At 38.9% G+C, this 24,707-nt stretch overlaps 1 protein-coding gene across 1 annotated transcript in view; it reads left to right on the top strand.

Annotated features, from left to right (window-relative positions):
* Nucleotides 1-23,720: 23,720 nt before the first annotated feature.
* Nucleotides 23,721-24,707, top strand: part of Man1a1 (mannosidase alpha class 1A member 1) — a 176,753-nt gene continuing 175,766 nt past the window's right edge. Inside the window, exon 1 of the mRNA XM_052751319.1 lies at nt 23,721-24,340. Coding sequence (XP_052607279.1) covers nt 24,314-24,340 — 27 coding nt within the window. The 5' untranslated portion in view covers nt 23,721-24,313. The remainder of the gene's footprint in view (nt 24,341-24,707) is intronic.

Raw genomic sequence — 24,707 nt, forward strand, 5'->3', positions numbered from 1 at the left:
TAGAAGAGCTAATGAAGAAATTATATGACTATTTTCTTAAGTATATGGTAAAATTTATTAATGAAAACATCTTGGAATGGAATTTTCCTTGAGAAAGTTGCAAACTACAAATTCTTCTCTAAAATGAATTTCTATAAGCTCAAGCTATCTGTATTTTCCTGGCTAATCTGTATTGTTGGGATCTTTTAAGGAATTTGAACATCTCAACTAAATGGTCAACTGTATTAACATAAGGTTAGATCTGCAGATACAACTCCTTTAACTCATGCTACTGCTGTGTGTGTTTTTTCCTTTCTTTTTTTTCTTAATGACTGTGGATTGAAGAGTATCAGGTGTTTTATTTTGCTTTTATTTCAAAGATGTGCTTTGGATTGCAGTGGTTTTCACTGCTCATTTTTATAATTTTTAACTCATTTATTTTCCCTTGATTTTTCCCATTTAAAAAAATTTACTTTGTCTTTTATTTATTCCTGGAGTCATTACTTTCAGGCTTTTTTCTTATCTAACATAAAAACTTGTGCTAGACATATCCCTGTAAATCACATTAGTGCCTACCATAATTTTTATTCAATTCAGAACACAGAACACTTCTTCTTCTTCCTCTTTTTCCCACTCCTCCTCCCCATCTCTCCTTCCCCCCTCCTCCTCCACTCCCTTCTCCTCCTTCTACCTGTTTAGGAGAGTGTAACTCAGTTTTCAAATATTGAAGAATTTCCCATATTATCTTTCTACTGTTAATTTAATTAATGCTATTGACATCATAAAATATACTTGGAGACTAGGGATGTGATTCAGTTGGTAGAGTACTTGCCCAGCATGTACAGATCCCTATATTCAATTTCCAGCACAAGATAAAGGAGCGTGATGGCACATGCCTGTAATCCCAGAATTCTAGAGGTGCAGGCAGGTGATCAGAAGTTCATGATATTGATAACCCAAGGTCCTACAATTTCATTTCAGAAAAGAACTTGTAGTTTGCAACTTTTCACAAGAAAAGATACTCTCAGTGATGAATTTTATCATACACATAAGAAAAAAAACCAATTTATTTTATTTACTGGCTCTTTCAGAAAATTGTTCAGGAAGAAATTATTCTCATGTTCTGAGATGATTAGTGTCTGATACCAAAATCAGACCATTAAGAGATAAAAATTATACACCAGTATTATCCATCATGAACATAAGTGGAAATATTATTAGCAACATGTAGCTAAAGTATTCAACAACCTATAAAATGATAATATATTTTTATATTTATTTTGTGTGCATCAGTGTTTTGCCAGTGTGTGTGTGTGTGTGTGTGTGTGTGTGTGTGTGTGTGTGTGTGTGTGCCATGTGCATGCCTGGCACCTATGAAGGCCATAAGAGGGTATCATATTCATATTTCCTGGAACTGGAGTAAGGGACGGTGTGAGCCACCATGTGGATGCTAGGAATAAAACTTGGGTCTTCTGCAAGAGAAGCAAGTGTTCTTACCAATGACCTGTCTCTCTAGTCCTAAATAGTACATTTCATACAACAAATTCAGCTGTGTAGTGAGTTCGAGGCCATCCTGAGATGACACAGGATCCTGTCTCAAAACCATGTGATGACTCTGCATCATTATCACCTCTGTGTCTTTTAATGTTCTTTGCCCCAAATCTACTGTATCTGAAGCAACGTAGCCAAACCAAACTTCTTTTAATTAGTGCTACTGTGTCCTATCTTTTCTCACAACTTTCCTTCAAATCTCTCTGTGCCTTTAGATGTGACATTGTTTTATAAGGCAAAGAAAGATAATGAGGTCTTTTTATTTTTCTTCTACTGTGTAGATCTCTGCTTTTTTTTTCTCTTTCTTTTTTTTTTTTTTTTTTTTTGGTTTTTCAAGACAGGGTTTCTCTGTGTAGTTTTGGTGCCTTTCCTGAACTCACTCTGTAGCCCAGGCTGGCCTCAAACTGACAGAGATCTGCCTGGCTCTGCCTCCCGAGTGCTGGGATTAAAGGCGTGCACCACCATTGCCCGGCAGATCTCTGCTTTTTAACTTGGATAGTCAAACCATTACATTTAATGGCTGTTGATGTGGCTGGTTTTAAACTGATCACACTGTTGTTTTCAATTTCTCCCCTCGACTATTTGCCCCCTTCTTCTTTCTCTCTCTTATTCTGTATTTACAAAGTTTTTCTGGTTCCATTTTTCTCTCCTTGGTTGATTTATCAGTCATAAGGTTTTGCTTCATTTTATTAGTGATTTATGTTTTATAACATATATCTATAAATTATCACTTCAAATATTTTAATATCTTGTCACCACATGTGTCCTGATAATGTAATATACTTCTGCTTCTTTTCTCCCTGTCTGCATGCCATACTTGATATCCATTTTATTTCTGAATATGCCATATACCCTACAATATATAGCTATATTTGCTTTTCACAGTCAGACATCATGTTAATATATAGAAGAAAATAAAAAAATAAAGGTTTTGTTTGGGGTAGATTATTTTATTTGGTTTTGAAAAAAAGTTTTATTTTGTTTGATCTAATCTAATTTTTTGAGACAGAGCCCCCTCATCTAGCTCAGGCTGGACTTGAACTCACAATCCTCTTGCCTCAGCTTTTCCAATGCTGGAATTATAGGAGTGTGTCATTCAACCAAGGGTTTTTCATTTCGCCACATAGCCAGCATTTCTAGAGTTTCCCTCTTATCATGTGATGAAAATTTTATCCAGTTCTTTTTTTTTTTCTGCCAGTAAGCTTCTTTTACAAATGTGTATGTTATTCTTCTACACTAGCTCTCCCTTTATTCATAGCCCAGCTCTGCTTTAGCCACACTGGCTTCCTGTCAGGCCAGCTCCTGTCAAAGTGTTGTACTTGACCTATTACTCTTTGCAGTCCTTCCCCAAAGTGTCGCTCATCTTGCTCTCTCATTTCATAGAAGTCTCTCCTCTAACATCACCTGATAAGAAGGGGCTCATACACACACATATAAGCATGCATACACACAAACAAACACACACACATAAACAAACACACATGTACACACACCTGCATACACTCACACATAAATTTTTATATTTAATTTTGTTTTCCTTCTGTTCAGTGCACTTAAAGGTACTTGAAATCGTATTATGCTTTTATTGATTATCTATCATAATTTTTATGCTTTATTTTGCTTTGTTTCCTGACAGAGCACTTAAGGCTCTTCAAAATTGTATTATGCTTTTATTATATTTAACATTAGAATTAGACTCCAGAAAACATAAGGACTTTTTCTTGTTTTCACTCAGGTATTTCACATGCCCTGAATCATGGCCAGTGTGTAGAACTAGTTTAAAACTAAAGCTTCTAATAAGTTATCTGAGTTCATTCCGATGGCCCACATTATCTTATATTAAACAAATTTTGAAATAAGATAAAATGCAAATTATATTCTGGATATGATTCAAGAATGATTGCAGTTGCACTTATTCTAAAACAGCAGTTCCTTTCCACCAGTCTAAATGAGTTGGCTTTGCATTTCAAAACTATAATTAAGCTTCTGCCTTTGGGACAATAGAGGGCAAAGAACAAAGGCCAGTCGAGGTTCTTTGCCACTGGAGTCTTCCTTCATCCTTCCCCGAGCTCCATGTGTGTCTGCCACACAAAGGCATCAAGAAGGCAGAAGCAGAAGACAGGAGGAAGTGCAAAGAAGGTTCATTGGCAGAAGGAAGAACTTCTTTGTCCCTCCTCAGCCCTCATGACCCAACAGGTCCAAGCCGATTTTAGAGACCAATGACTTTGGAGGAGGAGGAAGTCTGTGGAGCATGGAGTAGCTCCGTCTTTGTTGCTTTATCTACCCAACTGGCTAGTGTTGCGAGGAAATAAGCAGGAAATGGAAGCCGAGCTTATTGGAAAGAAGCCAACGGAACAAGCATTGCTGTGCCCTGTGGTACCTCTGCTTATCTTCCCTGTGGTTTGCTACCTTGCCAAGACTCATTCCAAATGAGGCGTTCCTGGTTTACAGTTAATACTTTTAGCTTATATCACTTTCAGGCACCATGTTCTTTGACTTATAGAGGTGACTTTATGCTATGTAAATTCTATCTAATGCAAATGACTTCCTCATCTATATTTTTTTCTCCACAAAAATATTTATTTTCACAACCAAAGGAAAGCCCATTATAAACTGTTACAGCTGTGGGACAAAGTAAACAATAATTATTGTCCAAATTCCTTTTACCATGCTATATTTTCATAATTTATATTTTTCAACAATAATATGCAAATTAACTACAAGAAATGAAGATACCAATGCCATAACACTTCATTTTTGAGATGGAGTCTTATTACATTGCCCAGGCTGACTCTGAACTTATGATCATCACGCCTCAGCCTCCAACGCTGCTGGGATTGCAGGGCGCTCAACACCATGCCCAGCTCAAAATACATTTTTATGATCCAGGTCTATTCATTATAGCAGCAGTTTAGATAGTTTTACTATCCTAATTTGTAGTTACTTATAAATCAGCCCAAACAATTCAAATCCAACCCACAGTTTATCCTTAAAATTGCTTGGAAAATGAAAAAAAAGTTACCTAAAGTACTTAGCATATAACATATACTTAACATATGATAAACATTTAATAAGTGTTAGATATTATTATTGATTAGTTGTAATATTCAACTTACATAGACTGAAGAGTACTGTAATGTGAATCCTCAAGATACTCCTTAAAGCTTTTACAAACTTAAATTACAGTGAATGGCTTGACCAAAACAATCCACAGTGGAAGACATGAAGTGATAGGCCTTTCTTTAGTGGCAACAATAATTTTAATATTCAAGATACTTTTATTCGGCCAACAATTATGAATTGAGCATCTGCTACAAACCAGGTTCAAAGACACAGACAAGGACCCTAGCAGGTTCTCAATCTCTTTTGAGTTTTCGTACCACAAAACGGGGTAAGCGGTTGCCTTGTCACTGTGGCGAATATTGAGAAAAGCAAACAACTAACAGGCCTCTGGACTCGGTGACAATCTGTGTCCAGAAGGGCATCAATGAGGAAGAAACAGTATGCATGGTTTTGTCTTTTACCAAGTTATATAAAATGGCATTCTCTTAAAGAATTTGGAATATTAACAAGGAAATTTGCAAACATTGTATAGAAATAGTTACTATAATACTATAATCTGAAGTTCTTGGTCTTTACACATAGTTAAAATTGCCTTGGGGAAAAAATTGTAAGTTAGCAAAGCAGAAGAGTCAACGCAGTAATATTTATATAATATTGACAAAGTTGAACTTGTGTTGGGACCTGTGCTCCAGGAGAACAGTGGAGGTTAAGAAGCCACCCTCCCTTTTATGCCCTGGGAAATGAGTGTCCTTTCTCATTTGACTTAGGTTAAGACTTCCAATTCCCCTTATTCACCTTGTATAGAGATGAACAAAGACTTCCTGGCTTCTCTTTTTTCACCTCATAAATGATCAGCAAAACTGCTCATCCCACTGATCAATGGAAACAAAATGTTAGCTGACCAGAGTTTGGATACCAAAGGTCCTTGAACTTTGGCTTGCCTTCAACCAGGACCAGCACACAGGCCCTTCAAAAAAACTCACAAGAAGATAGGCTGGTCTCCAGGTGAGAGCATCTCTGATGTGCTGTCATGCCCTGCTACCTTTTCAACCCCCTCCCTCAGCCCACGGACACCCAGTTCTTTCTCATTTCCTCTCTTCAAGGACATCACTGCTTATTGCCAAATCTTTTCCTCACATCATGACAATTCTTCCAGTAGACACCCTCTCCACTACACTATAATGTGTTTTCATACCATATGCAAAAACACAGCATCATTCAGTAAGACAACACAACTTGTCCCCTTCTGCATGCTATTTTTTATTTACCTTAGACTGAAGGAAAAGAGAGAATAGAAATTCCTATTATATAGGACTCATTTGAAAGCATGTAACTTCAGTCTGAGAAAGGATGCAGGATCTTTTCTACATAGTTCATACACTTCACTTTCGATCTTCTTGGTCCTCCCTTAAATGTCCAGGGATCTCTAATCATGAAGCCTCTAGTGAGGGGAGTATGTTCTGAGAAAAATATGGTTAGGCAATTTTCTTGCACAAATATCACAGAATGTGTTTACATAAACTTGAATGGTACAGGTCAGCCATTCAACGTGCATTCATAATATAATTTTGACATAAAATGCATGAGGTTAATGGACATGGTGGTGCATATCTGCGCAATGTCTTGACGTGACAGCACTTCTTTATTTTTTTGGTTTTTCGAGACAGGGTTTCTCTGTGTAGCTTTGCACCTCTCCTGGAACTCACTTGGTAGCCCAGGCTGGCCTCAAACTCATAGAGATCCGCCTGGCTCTGCCTCCTGAGTGCTGGGATTACAGGCGTGTGCCACCACTGCCCGGCAGCACTTCTTTTTATATAAGAACATACTTTAAAAATAATCATAACACATATCATATATTAATATATATTAAACACAAAGACCAGTAACATAGCTGTCGTTTATCACTCCCAAATATTATGCATGGAACTTAAATGTAAGTACTGCACTCTGTTGATTACACAAGACCCATAGGTCTGTTTGCACCAGCATCCTCACAAACACATGAACAATGTGCTATGTGAAGACATTCGATGGCTACTGTGATGTCACCCAGTTACAGGAGTTCTTCAAATCCCTTATAATCTTATGGGACAACGCTATTTGTTCTGTCCTCCCCCCGCTTTTTTTGGAAGAGTATGATGTAGTAGTAAAGATGAAGGCCAACTTTTGGGAAATTGGAAGGATCAGGCTGACAAGCAATGTAGAAAGATTTGCTGAGAAAGATCAGTTCTCTCACATAACACAATTTCCGGATTGCTCTATTTGTAACTAGGTAATGAGATCTGCAAGTGTTTCTTAATGAAAATGACACTGGAGTTCGAAACAAAGTACTTGATTCAAAAGACCCGGAATGTATTAGCTGTATGACCTTGAACAGGTGATTGATTAGCATATACTAATTTTTGATTTCTCACTATCAAGTGGCAGTAAGAATTCTTCCTCTGCCTACCTAACACCGTGGACATCAAAGAAAATAATATACCTTAGAAAAGGTATATAAACCTTACAAGTTAATAGTGAGCAGACTACCTCAACACCATGTCCCTTTCACATGCAGAGTATTTGCCTGCAAGCTTTCTACTTCTAAATAATAATTGTATATGTTTAGGCACAGAACATGATGTTTGACTACACACAGGAGTGAGATGACACACTAGTTAAGCAATTTAACCTGCCCATCTCACACAATAGCAGCTTATACACTCTTACAAATTTCCAATATATTACAGTGTTTTAACCATAGTTTTTATGCTACACATCAGGTCTCTATATTTATTCATACCACATCACTATAACTGTTCCTTTTGACTGACATGTTCCCATTTGTCCTAATTCCCAATCCTTGTTCTCTGATCCAGCTTTTAAAGATTTTTTTCATATATAATTGCAGTCACACATCCTTTCCTTGTGTGTGCCTATCTCATTTCATTTACAATAATGTTTTTCAGGCTCACCCATGATTTTACAAATGGCAAGATCTCCTTTTGAAAGACTGACTACTATTGCATTTTATCTACATCATAATTCTCCCAGTTTATCTGTGGACAGACTTTTGTTTCTATATGTGGGCTATTAAGAATAATGTTATAATGAACACTCAAGGCCAGATGTCTCCATGAGATACTGACTTAATCTCTTGGAGATATATACATCAAGGCCATAGATTACTGAATCGTATGGACATTTTTGAGGACCCTTTAGATTGATTAGCATAAGGCTGCACCAATATGCATTCCCAACAACAATGTACTGCTGTTCACTTTGCTCTACACTTTCACCAACACTTATTGTGGTCTCCTTCACAATAGCCATCCTGCTGTGTGTAAAGCATTGTCTCATTGTGTTACGATTTTTACTTCACTGATGTTCAGTGGCATTGTAGTTTTTTCATATGCTTCCTGGCCGTTTGCTTGTCTTCCCTAAACAAATGTCTTTTCAAAGAGCACTCTAAACAATTTTCTCCAAGCTGATGGAGAACTTTAGTCACATAGCCAGAAAGACAAAAGGTTAGGAAGAGCTGGAGATCAAGAGGAGAAGGAAGGGAAATAGGAAAGAAGAGGTGGGGATTTTTAAGTCTTCATCTTATTTTAAGATTCGACCAGTTGCTGTTTTTCTATTTAGTTGTTAGACTGCTCTCATATTTTGGCTAATAAACCTTTTTTATGGTTTGAGTGCGAAATGTCCCCAGAGGCTGTGTTTGAATAGTAGTCTACACATGCTGCTTGGAGAGATTTTGTAACCTTTAAAGGCAGCCCTGCTGAAAGAAGTTGATGACTTTGGGGAAATGGGCCTGGAGCGTTTAGTTCAGCTCTACCTTAAGTTGAGCTCTCCGCTTCCTGAGGATCTCTGGGTCGGGGTCCTCATTCTGCCGTCCCCACCATGATGGCCCTTAACAGCCTGAACCATGAGCCAAAGTAAGTCCCTCCCCGCGGAAGTTGCTTCTGTCAGGGATTTAGTCACAAGATGAGCACTGTAAGCAGCATACCACTCGTCAGATAAGCAGCAGCATACAATTTCTCCCAGTCTGTCGTCAGTCTTTTCATTTTGTAGCCACGAGTTTCCTGCAACCCAGGTCTATCGCAATCATTCACGGCAATGCAGCGTCTATAAATTTCAGGATGCAAAACACCTAGGGATGGAGCCTCTCAAACATTAATCAGCACAGAATGGTGTGGAAACACTTTGTTAACCATAAATTCTGACTCAGGAGGTCTATGAAGATGCTTCCACTCGGTGCCCAGGCTCTTCAACTGGCAGCCTGGTGCTGCACATAGGGCAGCTTGCTAGAAATGCAAACCAGTATCTCCCAGAACTCCAGAATCAGAATCTACATCTTAACTGGGGACCCACATGACTGATCCACATGCATTGGTATAGTTTAAGAAGCACACTCCTAGCCCAAAGCCATGATTCTCTGGGTTAGAAATGCACACTCTGGAAGGCCACAGAGAGACTTGCTGAATTGAAACTGGAGGGGAGAGGAGAACAGCTTTTTGCATTCCCCTGATCTGTTTTGTGACACCCCCACCCCCACTCCCACCCCCCAACCACCACTGTCAGATACTTATTGAGAACCACTGGCCTAGAGTATTAATTAAATGTACAGATTTCCATGTCATGTCTCTAGAAATTGTGACTTCACAGACCATGTGACATTAATCATCCATTCCTTATAAATCTTAAGTCCAAGCAAATTTAGGAAATACTGCAATAGCCCTAAGGTCTCACCTTCTGGAAACTTTCACACTGCTTTACATTAGCCTTGGTTTGGGGCCCCTGCTGTGAACTACCTGTTCTTCTCAGCAATCCTCTAAGTCTTTTTTGAGCATCTCCAAGTCAAATACCAATCCCTGAGGCCTTAGTGCCAGTCCTAGGCCTCAGCAACCCTCCAGTCGCTCGAAGAGAATCCCTTCCCATGGAGACTTTGTAATCTTTCAGGGTCTTTAGTGGTGCTTCATCAAGACATTTGATGTTGCAGGGAGACCCGGATTTATATCCTGGGCACAGCCTATTTGTGAGTGAAAAAGAAAATTTTGCTCTCTTTCAGCTGATTACAGATTAACTTTCCCTTTAATGTCAGAAGAATGAAATCAATCTACTCCCCATCTCAGACTATCCCCTGAGACGGTGAGCATTCACTGATCTCTGTGTCCAGTCACCATCCTTCACACAGGTGTGGAGCAACTGTTAATGGCCAAGGGCTAGGCACTTGGAAAATGCCATTGGCTTTTAAGACTCTAGCCCAAATTAGGTGGAGCTATAAATGTGCAGGTTGCACTCTATGAGTGTTTTGTCCTCTTAAGCAGGAACTACCTCTTCCTGTTCTGTGGAGGGTCAACCAACATACTCTCAGAAAGGCCACGCTTAAGAACTAACTAGAACAAGAGCTTACATCATGTTCATGACCATGCACATACACCCTCATATATCTCAGACAGCGGTCTTTGCAAATTAGCATCATGATAGAGAGAATCATTTTCTCTGGCAAAATTAGTAGCTTTTCAATTAGCATAATGGATATTTAAAATGGACATACATTAGTGAAATTCGAAGTGTGTGACTGGAATGGCATGTTCTGGAGCCCTCTCCCGAATCCCACCCTCCATGTTTGCATGAACAAAGCACACGGATCTGGCAAACAGCTCATCTTGACCCTTCTCTGTCACCCTTAGGTGACATATGACACTGAAAACTCCATGTCTAGGTGGGCTTGAAGCTACTCATTGGTTCAGACTATGGCAACGTCTGACATCAGTCATAAAGCTAAGCGAAACTCAACTCTGAATGGATGCTGCCTCTTCTTTCAGTGAAAATGACCTTCTGGGATGTAATTAGAGCACTCGAGAAATCTGAAAACTGAGAGTTCTATGGAGTTTACCAGAATGGGTGATCTACACTGCGTTTTGCCATACACATTTCATTAATTACTGTTTGGGTAGCAATTTTTGTTTAAGGTGAGCTGTCGTCATCATACAGAGGAGAGATTAAGGGAACTCACAACCATCTCATTCTAGCCATCGGTAGCTTCTCTTATAGTCAAACATGAGGTAACCATGATGCTTCTCCAGATTGGTGTAGAACAGTTCTTAACAGGAATCATTGGTGAGCAAAGCTAAACAAAGCTCTGTCCACACCGAATCTACCCTCTGAGAAATAAGACATCAATCACACATCAAGCAAGCAAATGTTCAATGTGACCATGACTATCACAGATGGCTCCCTGTTTATAATGGTTTCCCTCAGGATTTTTCTACTTTTGGAAAGTGTCAAGAGAGACACGTGCATTGGGAACTAGAACTTGAGATTTGATCTCAGACCATGTAAGAGAACATCTCTATGTGCTTTTACAATGCTGGGTACCTGTGAGCCAAGGCTGTCAGTCACCTGACCATGAGCATAGCCAACTGATATCTAACAGCACACTAAGTGGCCAGGCTTGGCCATTTGATCACTTAGGTATAGCAAGTGAATTCTTTTATGTACCATGCACTTTAAATGAGTATACTGAGAAAGTACCCCTGTGATAAGGTTTTTAAGAAAGAACACAGGATGATGATATTATAAGAACATGTAATGGGAATTCTAATCCTTTCTGGGAGTTTGGTTGATCAATTACTAATGGATTACATTATATCCCCTCTAAAATTCTTAGCTTAAGTCTTAAAGCTCAATGTGTCTATATTTGGAGAGCATTGGGGTTAAATAAAGTCCTGTGAATCAGGCTCTAACCCTACAGGATTGATGGCTCTGTTAAAAAAGGAAGCCCTCTCTCCATTTCTTTCTTCTTTCCCTACGTTCTGTCCTCCTTAAGCATCACTAGAGAAAGACACAACTATACTCCAGGGCACCATGAGAAGCTGGCCACATGCAAGCCAGGCATCACCCAAAATGAAATTACAAGCTCCTTTCCAGCATCCAGGACTATGAAAAATAAATTTATACTATATCACCATTTTATCTCTGATTTTAAAGTTTTTAATTCATTTTTTTATTTTATGTGTATGAGTGTTTTGTCTACATATATGTAGACCATGTGCATGTCCATTGTTCACAGAGCACAGAGGAGAGCACATATTCCCCTGGAACTGTAGTTACAAATCATATGCAGGTCTTCCATTAAGTAAAGAGCAGATGGGGGAAGGTAAAAATGCAGGGTGACCAAACATGTTTTTCTACTTCTGGTGGGTTAGCATAGTAGCCTGGGTCAGGAGGCTGGTACTGATGGTAATATAGAAGTAAACAGATTCTAGCAACACTTAGGAGGGAAGCCAAACAATTCAAACAATGAAATAGATTTCAGCATCCGGAATCGCTGAAGATCTAGTCTGGACTTCTGTGTAGATGAATTATTTCACTATTGAGCTAGAAAGAAGGTTTCCAGTGAGAACCAGAATTAGGGGCTGGTTTTAAATTCCATGCTCATTAGGTTGTAAGTAATATAAATTACCACTAAATATCTCAAAATAAGGAAGTGCAAGTTAAAGACAGTCAAGAGCCAATTAATCAGTTCTGGAACATAAGGGCTGGGCCAGTAAAATCCAGAAATCTAGCAAGCAGAAAGCATGTGAAACGCCCAGCCAGAACACACCCCTGGCCCTACAAAAACCATACCACCAAAGATTAGGCCCAGTCCAACCTTCATCTTTATGTTCCCTAGTCAAGTGTCCTGTCCCTCACAATAGTTATTGAATAAATGGCATGCTTACTCCTACACTCCAAGGCACAGGGAGCGAGATGCTCTAACATCTTCAACGTCAGCAGTGAGACATGGGGCATGGATCACCCACCAGACTATATTCATTGAAAAATGCCACTAAATAGAAATGAGTTTAAATGCTGGATTGATAAAAACCTGAAATGCCAACTATATGCCACCTTTTTTGTAAACCAGCGTGCACTCTTTCACAGGTGTCTTCTCAAAATCACACTCCCCCAAAGATGATTTTCCCTAAGAGAATGCATGCGTTGGTCATATTAGGAAACACAACCCTTTGGTGAGTGGAATGACCCAAATCCTATCAGTTGCTACCTCTGAGCATAAATTTGCCCCCCCACCCCCTCTGTCCACAGCGGTTTTGGTGTTCTAGCCACACTGCTGTCAGTATACAGTCACTAAATTGTTTGAATTCTTCACTTGTTCCCACAAAATTATCTCCCAGACCATGAGTAGAAATTATCTCTTTTGCTGGTGTTAAAAATTACAAAGATTATTAAGTTAAACTACTTAAAATTACAATTCACAATATCAACTAAAACATAAAACTTTAAGATATATCGTTAATAGAATTTTCTTTGGAAATCAAGATTAGATTTTCATCCCTCACGCCCCATATTCCTGTTGTTGTGAAAAGATACTCTTGACACAAACCATTGAAGGGAGAAGACATTCACTGGCTCCACATCCGGAAGCACAGCACACCATGACAGGCAAGTCACAATGACAGGAACTTGAGGAAGCTGTTCACAGTGTATTCACAGTTAAGAAGCAGAAAGAAACATGTTTGTGCTCAGCTCCACTTCTCCCTTCATACATCCCTACAACCCAGTGCACGGAAATGGTGCCACCCACAGTGGGCAGGTCTTCCCACTCCAAATGCCTAACCAAGATAATCTCCCACAGGCATACCCAGAAGCCACCTCCCAGAGGATTCTAGACTCTGTCAAGTTGACAGCAATACACATCACACCCCATAGTCGTCTATTTGGGGGTTGACACATTTCAATATCAATCTAAACCGTTTTTGAATGAAAATGAGTTGATTGTGGAAGAGTTGTTTCCAAAGAATTTGGATGAAGGATGGGAAGAAGCCCCTTCCATGGAAGCACCCCACAGAGAAACCATAAACCTTTCCTAACTTTGATGCAGCCGAAAACCATTGTTACCACTTAAACTTGAAATAAATGCTCAACAGTTCCCTGCCTTTGGATCAGTTGCTCAAGAATCAAAGAAACAATGAGAAAGGCCCTTGTTTTGTGCTGTGGCCTGGCTACGTTGACCGTGGGGAAAAAGACACAAGACTCTTGTCAAGTAAGTAGTAACTGACTGAGAACTCCCTCTTACCAGGACTGCAGAATGTTCCTTAACTTGGAAAGAAAATGAAAAGTAGATGGTCAAGCAGATGTCAAGAGACATATGCTGAGACTTTGATGTTTGAACATACATACAAACACAAAGGTGACTTGATGTCTAAATCTGAAACCGGAACGCTGAACCAGAAAAGCTCATATGAAAATGAAAACATTTTGCATATATGTGGTAAATGGAGCAATGGGTATAAATAGTATTAGTTAGGAAGGGAGTAAAATTGAGGAGATGTTAAGCTCTAGGACAGGGTCTTAAGGAAATGCACCCATTTAAAAGGTGCATCCAGAGGGAGGCTGACCCCGCAGCAAACAGGAACTGGCCAGAGAGTTTTGAAAACCAAGATGCTCTTGGGTCACTGAAATTAAGGGAAGACTGTTGCAGAAAGCAGGGAGTGACCATTATCATTGAAAGCTGAAGTCGAGTGACGTTGAAAAATTGTGAGGCATTTCCAACCTGAAGGGCAATGGTGACTCGATCAGATTAGTCTCAATGGGGTGACAAAGCCAGAAACTGGGCTGGAGTTAAGCTGAGTTTGAGTGAGAAGTGAGGGATTGTAGACAGCTGTCACTAGTAACAACTGTTTTAGAGAAAGATGTGGAAAGAGAGGACAGGGCAGCACCTGGAAGGAACGATATTTGTTTTGTTTTAGTTGAAAGCTGGCTATGTTTAAAATCGAAAGGCAAGACAGAATATAAACAGGAAATGAATAATACATAGTATACCCTCACAGAGAAGTGAGGCCGCCGTAAAAGTCTCAGCACAGGTGGCAAGCTTGGCCTTGGCTCCGAGTGCACAGCCCTGCTCTCAGAAAAGGAAGTGAGACTGAGTGCAGAAATATGCAAGTGTTTTGTATTTGAAACAGAAAAGCTGAGGGTGCTAGTGCTCTGTCCAGGAAGGCGAGCATATGGTAAGTATGAAGAGCCTGGGGGAGGGGTGTTAGGACCTTGGCATGCTGACATCTTTCACTGGACAGTTCCGTATTGCATGGGGCTATCCTGACCTTTACCCACTAGATACCAGGTCTCTAGCTGTCTTTTGACATTATCAACTGTCCGCCGGGTGTTGGGACATAATTGTAACCAGCGCACTAGAACCCAGAGTAGAGGAGAATGGAGAAGCACCGACGGCACTTTGCAGAGTAGAAACATGACTGGACCACATAACCACAGGAGGGATGATCGGAACTGATTTTGTTTCGTTTTTAGCATGTGTGTGCACACAGGTATGTGGGGGGGGGGGTACATGGGTGCATGGAACCAAAGGGCAACCTTAAGTGTCAACCTCAGGAACACCACACTCCTCCTTTGATAAGGCCTCTCATTGACCCAGAGCTCACCAGTTCAGCTAGACTAGCTGGCCAGCAGTCTTCAGGGACTTGCCTATCTATCCCCAGGTCCCCAGTACTGTGATTTCAAACAGGAACTACCATGCCAGCATTTATACATGAGTTCTGGGGAGGCTTCCGAGGTAAGCATGTTCCTGACTGCGATGTCTTCCCAGCCCCCACTGAGGTTGACTTGAGGTTGTAGGGGAATCATCCTTTGTCACTAAGGCCGGGCACCCAGGTTGAAGATAACGAAAAAGTAAATGCTTGGGTTCCCTAGGAATGGAGATTTTGCCACATAAATGTGATGAAAAGGCAAAGGAACAAAAATGTGTGGCAGTGGAAATATGCTTATTGAAATTGGCAAGGTGTTTATTGAAATTATGAACTACAGAATCTAAAAAGGTTGGAGGACAGGGGTTAAAAAAAAAAACTTTTCCTCAAAATAGGATCTGAGATAACTTTGAGAGCTTGAAATGAAGCTGTCATCCAGACATCTTTGAGACACTCAGACATAAACAGACAAAAACACTTTTTCCCAAGACAGTTTATAACATTCCTTTTTTTCTTTTGCACTGAATGAAGATGATAATAGAAAACAATGTGCTCTATTTATTTTGTGGACTAATTCAGACTTATTGGTTCCATAGTATGTAGTTTCTCACTCAGCTCTCCACTTCCCTTCCTGACTGCAGGTGATACACGAACAGTGAGGTATTGACTTTGGTTTTACTAAAACGTAGGTCAACTTAAATGTTCTATAAGACTCCTGGAAGGCAGTGTCTAGAAGAAGCCAGTACTGAGTCTTCTTTTGTCTTGAGACAGGGTCTCATGTAGTCCAAGCTGCCTTGAAACTTGTCTCATAGTTAAGGATGACCTTGAACTCATATTCCTTCCTACCTCCACCTCCAAACTGGTGGGATTATAGGCATGCCACACCATGCCCAAATTATAGGGGTGTTAGGGATCAAACCTCATGCTTCTGTGCATGCTGGGTAAACACTCTGGTGAGCTCTATCCCCAGTCGCAATCATTATCTTTTAGGAAAAGCAGTGACTGAGGGGAGAAATTAACAACAAGAAATTTATTTTTGAGAGATGGAAAGAATTAATGATCCAGTGTTTCCTATCTGGATATAGTATGTGGAGGGTAAGACAAAACAAAATGAGAAAGCAACCGAACATTCTTAATTGAATTGAAACTGCCAGGCAAAGGGAAGAACAAACCAAAAAAAGAAAAAAGAAAACTCATCTACATCATTTTGGTCTCCCAAAGCTTGTAAAATTTAAATCTGCTGAGGAGAGCAGAATAGGCAAGGAGAAAGAAAGCGGAGCCGAGGGGAAGAAGTCCCCTACACCAGCTCTGATGATTAGTGTGTCACTGTCCTGTGGTTTGAGAAAGAATTAAAGAATTATACCTGGATATTTAACAACTTTATACTTGGCATGTTTCAGTATTTTGAATGACAAGGAAAATACAAAAAGATAGTCTGTTTATTTCTATGAGGCAAGAATAGATAAAGGCTTATTTTCTCTATCCTTAAAGTTTGTATTCATCCCAATTTTTTTGCAACGACTGTACTCAGTAGAAAAGAGTGACTCCCTTTCTATGACCTGGCATCGAGGGGAAGTAGAGAGATGGTTAAAATAAACAGAAGCATATTTGGTTAGAAAAAGGAGATCTGGGCAAGAAAGTCTCCTTCCCCACTGGTGATCACTTCGTAAAAATGAGAACATTACTTTTAGCAAAAGCATTACACATCCCATCTGCCTTCAAGGTCAGGGAGGGAAAAGAGCTATTACTCATTACAAATACTTTTTTTTTCTTTAAGAATCAGGGAACCAGGAGGAGGATTCCAGAAAAAAAAATGCTCCTTTGAACACACTGAAAGCATAACTATACTGCTTTGAAAGGCATGTACAAACAATATTCTAAGAATTCTAAGCAGTTTCCTTCTTAAAGGCCTATGTATTTTGAATTTTCTGTGATAAATATAGATGGTACATTTATGATAAGAATATAAAATAATAAAGAGGCAAAAGGTACCCAAACACCAATTTAAGGAAAAAGAAATGGTGTGAGTACTGTACACACGCAGAATCAAAACACAGGATACTCTAGTATTGATATTACTGAAGGATCACAAGACAGCGTTTTCTGTTTTGATAGAGTCAGTGAACAAAGAAGACTCAGATACAGAGGTTCTGCTACAAATGTGATATTAGGTCCTATGAAATATTCATATTCCTCTTAGAAATAGACCAGTAAATTTTAAAAATATTTTCACTTTTTGATCTAAGGATATTGAAGACACATACACATTTTATCCACTTGGCCTATTACTACTGCCCTGGGATTTTGATGGTAGATTTCTCCACATGTTTAATAATAATAATAATATTATAACATATAATATTAAATGGTTCTTATTGTGATTAAAAACAACTATTCATTGTGATGCTTCACTGCCATACAGTCCTCAAGTATACATAGATATTTATTTTGATTTTCATAATTGTTTCAGTTGAAAGAAATCCCAAGTAATTCCAGAAAAAAACCATTGTCTTTCTGATTGCTAATTCAACTCCTGTCTCTGCATCATTTTGCTTACAAGCTGCAGACCACAATCAAGTTCTCCTGGAAACATCTTGCTCCCCACAGTGTGGGGCGGTACAGTTAACAGTAAGTCTTCGTGCATCAAAAATGTGAATAGTATTGCTTGTCTATGTTTTATTTAATAAGGATAAGTGTGCAGCATGAAAGTGACTCATACCTTTTAAAGCAGTCCCTTGGTTTGGCTATTCCAAAAAGATAGATATTTCTCAAGCTGAGAAACTGGTGATTTCTTCTGCTTGAGGAAATGTTTCTTTACTTATTAGTTCTTGGACTGTAATATATAGTGTTGCTATTTAGTATGTCAACTTCATCTCATTACGAGATATGTGATGATTCTAAAGATTCTTATAAGGCAGTTCTAAAAGGAAAACATTTTGAATATTCGCTGAACTATAATTCACGTATTTTTAAAAAATCCTAAAATTGAATAGATATTTTAATATATTCACTGTCGGGCAGGCATCACTGTCCACAAACCCTTCCTTCCTTCAATGCTGACTCTCCATCTTTCTATCCCCTCTGCCCCAGACAAGCGGTCATCAACTCCCCATGCCCACGTATGTCCCTATTCTAGACATTTCCTGTGGTCTTTGTAATAGCATCTGAGGGTAGTATGGCCAAAGGACATCCTTGTGACAGCAGTCCTTTCTTTTGCTGAATACTTTTTCTTGTATGGATTTACATTTGTTTATCCATTCATCAGTTAGTGGACATTTGTGCTGTTTCCACATTTTGCCTATAATGGATAAGGTTGCCATGAGCTTTCATACACAGACTTTTGTGTGCACATATATTTTCAGTTCTTTTGGCTGTATACCTAGGAGTAGAGTTGCCAGATCATATGGTAACTCTATATTTATCCGTTTGAGGTGCTGCCAGACTGTTTTCCAAAGCAGCTGGGCCATTTTACATTCCTAAAACATTTTAAAAAGAAATGAAAATGATGAAACCACATACAGTTAATAAAATCCACTTAATGACACACTATATGTAACCTTGTAGTAACTGAAAGTCTTTACAAATTTTCCTTGCTTTTACCATACTTTATTCTACTCTATAATACCTATGCAATAAATGAAATTAGTGTTATGTTTAGTAAATTCTTTATAATGCCTACTTTATATATATTAAATTAATTTCTTGCTAGGCATATACACAGATTTTAATATTAACAATGTAAAATTAATGGCATTTAGGGGCACTTGATTATTTTCATTTCTTGTTGATTACTATTGAGGTCATCATAGTATTATAATAATAGACTGTATTATATCTATTTAATATTTGGAGTAAATTTGAGTGCCTAATGAATGAGGTAATGAGTTGCATTTATACTCCAGTGACTTTTATTAACTATATGAACCCCTGTCATTTCCAGTCCGTTAAGTCTATGAGACATATGGGTCAGTGACTTGGACTTCTTTCCTTTGGTTTTCCTATGGTAATTTTCATAAATATATTATCATCGCCATAGTCCAGAACAGTCTTCATTCTACCAAATGAATAGTCCACCAGTCACAAATTCAGAAGGTACAATTTGCTCAGGTTCAGCCTGCAACACAGATGCACTATGACTTCATCTCTAAGTGAATCTAATCTATATGTTGCAGAAGACATGAATGAACCAGAGGAACTTGAAAAAAAAATAAGGTATATAGGCAAAGAACCACAAGTGAATTCTTAGTCAAGATTCTATCTTCAAGGACAATAAGACTGAACACACTTTACAAACAGCATGTTTATTTTGCAAAAAAAGGGGGAAGCCAAGTGATCTCGGGCCATGCTTGTAGATAGTTTCTCCAAAATAGGAATGGGCACATGTGGTTCATTTCACTTTATTTCATGAAAAATATTTCAATTGGACAGAATAATATCTCAAAAATACTTCATTTCTGAGTTTGTTTTCTTTTTTTCTGGAAGAACATGTAAACTTTTCTGTAACAGAGAATGAAATAAATGTTATTTTTAAAGGAAAAATATTTTAAACTCTATCTAATGTATTAAAAACTAAGAGAGGAAAAATTGTCTTTCTCTAGTCTTGGAGGGTTGTTCTTTGTTTCACTCTGTTGAAATAGTATCTTCTCAAGTCATAAAATGCAAACATTTTATATACAGAGGCCACAATGGTTGTTGTTAACATCCCCACATGAAGATGTTCTGCCCTGAGTCCCTGGCTTCAGAGTCTTCAAGCATTGCCGTGAATGCCATTCTGCTCATTTTGGACTTCACCATCACTCACATTTTCTCAGGGTTTGGGGAGCTTTAGAACTGGTCCTACAAAGAATGGGAAAATATCATATAATGCTTTCCTAGGCACAACTGAGTAGAAGTGCCCATGTATCCCTTCTTCTCTGGTGGAAGTTATTCAGAGGACAGGAGTTGAAAAAAAAAACAAAAACAAAACGACCCATCCATACTATCTTTTCTGCCCTCTTATGATCCTCCTTGTGAGAATCCTACAGACATCATTCCTTCACCACTCCTAATATTTAATTCCTTTGCGAGGGAAAGGGAGAAATTTACTTAAACTCCTTGAATGCCTACTGGGCCAGACATTACTTCAAACATTTTGCTTAAGCTCCACCACATTGCTGTAGATAAAGTACGAGAGTCACAGAACATAGGTAAGTCATGTGCCGTGGTCACACAACCAAGGGCATACCATGTCTTCAATACATATGTCCTCATTCAAACTTTACAGGTTTATTTCCTTGAGACCCTTTGTTAATCTCATGAAAACAACATCTGAGAATTTCAATACATCATTCTTACCCTGAAAGTTGGTTTAGAACTTCTCTGAGACTATTATTACATCTCTTCTTTCAGGTAAACTTCAGCTTAAAGCACTCATATTCAAAATCAATGAAAACTTCCAATTTAATGTTACATTGATCATTGGCAATGCAATAGCATTTTGCTCCAACACTTCAGATTTGTGTAGGACCCTACATCTTCATAGAGGAGACTGGCAAGACGAAGCACCATTTACAACTTCCTTTCCATGGAGTGTTCCATGGAAAGTTCCTCAAAAACAATTGGCAAATATTTGTGGTATACAATGTCTTAAAACTAGGGACTGCTGATATCTATACGTAAGTGTTCAAAACAAAATCAGATGTCTCAACATGGCCTTGCATTTTCAAGATGAGCATGAGGATTCAACCCTGCATAGATAGCTACTTCTTCCCTTCTTGTTTCCAATGGGGACAGGATTTCTATGAAAATATTCTACTACTCTAGCCATCACAAAGCAAATTTAGGGGAGGAAAAAAAAAGCAAAATAAATAGACTATAGACTCCAATTTAAATACCAATATTACTGATCATTCCTTTTAAGCCTTTAATTAATTCCCTTGTTATAGTTAATGTAATTTTCAGTTGTCCACGGAAGTATTAAAATGTCAAGATTAAGCCAGGCGGTGGTGGCGCACGCCTTTAATCCCAGCACTCGGGAGGCAGAGGCAGGTGGATCTCTGTGAGTTCGAGGCCAGCCTGATCTACAAAGCGAGTTCCAGGAAAGGCGCAAAGCTACACAGAGAAACCCTGTCTCGAAAAAACAAAAAAACAACAAAAAAAGTCAAGATTAATATTCTCAATAAAGTATTTTCTTCATATTACATTTTATTTTTAAAATAAAAGCCAAGACCCATTCTGACCTGGATTTGAAGTGAATTAGAAACTTGATTAATCGGGGGTTCATGTTAACTTGCTAGAAATACTCAGTAATTGTTATCTAGATCAAATTTATTTACTTCATTGAGTTGTATTTTATATCTTAACCCAGAACAAACATTAGTGTCTTTAAAAGAATTATTTCATAGAATTCTAACTTGAAGAGTGTAGAAAATGTACGAGAAAGATTTTTGTGATTTAATTTGTAAGAACCCACCGATTTTTACAAAATTATTAACTTATCAGTTATTAAAATATTGCCACTTTGGCCTCTGTAGACATGCTCATAACTAACATACTGTGAATGTTAAATCTACCTTTTGTTAATTTACTTTTGAAAAAAATTGAAATTCAAGCAGCCAAATTAATCAGAGATTGCTTTGGGTTTGTCTCTGACTACATCCAAGTTTTTTAAAAAATGATATTATTCTAAAGTGTGTTTAAAATCTCAAAACACAAATATCTACAACTTGCTAAAGAAAGACACTGAGACAAAAGTACTCAAAGAGAGGGGCAAAGTGAGAGTTACATTTATAGGTAAGTGGCAAACAGTACATGGGAGCTTTGCCTCAGAAGGATTAGCTGATCAAATTTGAGAGAGGGAGGGAGAGAGAGAGAGAGAGAGAGAGAGAGAGAGAGAGAGAGAGAGAGAGAGAGAGAGAAGGAGGAGGAGGAGGAGGAAGACAATCCCACAAAATGTTAAGGTCACCAAGTTTATGCTAGCCCATTGACAAGGAGGAAACAGCAGTCCTGTCAAAAACACTGCATTCACCAAGACCAAGACATTGCTTCAGGTAGGTAAGTTAGAGTCTGCATTCACAAAGACCAAGGCATTCCTTCAGGTAGGTGAGCTAGAGTCTGCATTCACCAAGACCAAGGCACTCATTCAGGTAGGTAAGCCAGAGTCTGCATTCACCAAGACCAAGGCACTCATTCAGGTAGGTAAGCCAGAGTCTGTATTCACCAAGACCAAGGCATTCCTTCAGGTAGGTAAGCTAGAGTCTGCATTCACCAAGACCAAGGCATTCCTTCAGGTAGGTAAGCCAGAGTCTACATTCACCAAGACCAAGGCACTCATTCAGGTAGGTAAGCTGGAGTCTGCATTCGCAAAGACAAAAGCATTCATTTGGGTAGGCAAGCTACAATCTGCACTGAAGGGACAGAATCAAGATTCATGGCTTGAGAAACCAGAACTGGTCACATTCATTTTCCATTTGCACACTTTTCTGAAGCAGACTGTGACGAGGTTTAAGCACCGTGATCAAGGCACAGTGCCAGCCTGCTTCCATACCATGCTAGTTCCTACCTGCTGTCTGTGCTCTGCTTCCATACATACATGGGGTCTGGGGTGGCTATTTAAAGAGGTTTGCAAGGAAGATTTGATTAGCATGTGTCTTAAAATAACTTCTCTGTGAGTCTGTTTCAGGCTTGCTCTAGCCCCAAGTATGGGCATTCTCATCACATTCTCAACCTGCCTCACACACGGGCATCCTTGAATGTAAACTTATATTCAACCACACAAATTAACTTTTCATTTAGTAAATTACCAAAACCAAGCTTTGATTACAATAAACTGGTGTCTAATGATAAACCAGGAAAAAAAAACCTTAAAGTAAGCTTCATAAAAGTGAACCAAAATAAAAAGAGCAGTCACCTTAAAAATTTAGGAAAAAAAATGTATTTTATATATATATATATATATATATATATATATATATATATATATATATATATATATATAACTTAAATTTCTAAAAAGGAAATTGACTTTAAGTCTGTGTACAAAAATATTTAATGCTTCCACTACAGACACTATCCTAAATGCCCAAATTGGTTTGGCATCAAGACTAAGGAATTTAGAAACAGCATTAGGTATGATATCTCTGTCATATCCTAGTACATGTACTTATAGGTGGATTTTATTCTTTTTTGGAATACATACTTATATCAACTTAAAATGAACGTTCACAGGTATTTCTGTGTCTGTAAAAATAATCCCATTCTTAAAACATAGTTGGAAAGCTAATGATCCCTCCCCCCAAATGACCAGGAAGCAAGCAGTTGGCTTCCTCAAGAGTTTGTCCCAGTTTCTAGGGATCTGCTTTCTCTTCTGTGAAGCAGCTCAGTTTCAAGGGTCTTGCTAAGAATAAACACTATTATTTCACAGTGATTAAGTTTTCAGCCTACCCACAACCTACAAATATAATTTGAAACAAATTTACCTTTCCATCATTAAAAGAAAACATTGTTGCTTTCATTTTTATAGCTAAATCTATTACCCTGCTTGGATATGCTGCACTCTTCTGGGCATAGAATTTCATAGCAAGTATCAGAATAATCAAGCCACAAAGTCGGATTCATCAAGCCATAATTTCTTATTAACCAGAACTTTTGAACGTGTGCCTGGCACATTTTGCACAAAACCAATACATAACAAATAATGATGGCTAATATTAATAATTAATATTTAAACGAAAACTGCCGTATGATTTCTGACTTGGTTTTCTATTTTTTCATACAGCCCAACACCTGGAAACAACTGTACTGTGGGCACTCTCCTGGAACCTGCCAGGTATTTTTGCTCTGGTCTAAGACAGCAAGTAAAGGGCAAATCAAAATCACTTTTCCGGAGAAGGTTGATGGTGAACAGCGCTGCCACCAAGCAGCTTCCAGGTGTAGGAAGTCAGTCAAATTTTCCTCTCTGGTGACTGTTTCTTGTTGGAGCAACAGGGGATTCATAACACAGTTTGGAAAACGTTCTCTTGTCCCTTCACGCGGAGGTTTCCGACCAAGTCAAAAACGTAGATCTATGCAATATCAGCAGGGCATTCCAAGCGATGTCATGGGAGGTGGAGCCAGTCTCCATGACATTCCATGAGACTGAATACTGCAAGGCTGTCTTGAAAACAATCTCTATTGGACCAAGTCTTTCCTTCGCTGGGAGTTGTCGCATCCAAGACTTAATTTCAACAGGGTTCAATTTATTGCTTGGAGCTCTGGCAGCATAAAACTGTCTTCTTTGAATGGAAAATTTGACCAACAGCGATGAGGTAAATGAATTTCGAAAGTGGGGGAGTGTGGGGGAGGCATACAACTTTTTTTTTTTTTTTTGGAAGGGGAAGAGGGTGCATATTTAAAGCCCTAAGCAATCCCCAAACCCCAAGTCTCCATGGATTTTTGTGTTAGTGAGGCCGAGCCGAGAGCTCAAAAGCTCTGCGGGGAGCCTAGGGACTTTGGGTTTGAGAGTTACTGGGCGCCAGGGAATCCCTGTCTTGGGTAACAAGAGGTGACTGGAGAAAAGACGCGCTTCAAAACCACCCATTGCTCCGCAATCCCCGGTGTTCTCCTCGGGATCGCCAATTGGCGAGTGCAGGAGCATGCAGGCGCTACCGCGTTAGTGTAACACGGTCACTCGCG

The sequence above is a fragment of the Peromyscus californicus genome, unplaced genomic scaffold (assembly GCF_007827085.1).
Source record: "Peromyscus californicus insignis strain IS unplaced genomic scaffold, ASM782708v3 Scaffold_22__1_contigs__length_63687245, whole genome shotgun sequence".
Lineage (NCBI taxonomy): Eukaryota > Metazoa > Chordata > Mammalia > Rodentia > Cricetidae > Peromyscus > Peromyscus californicus.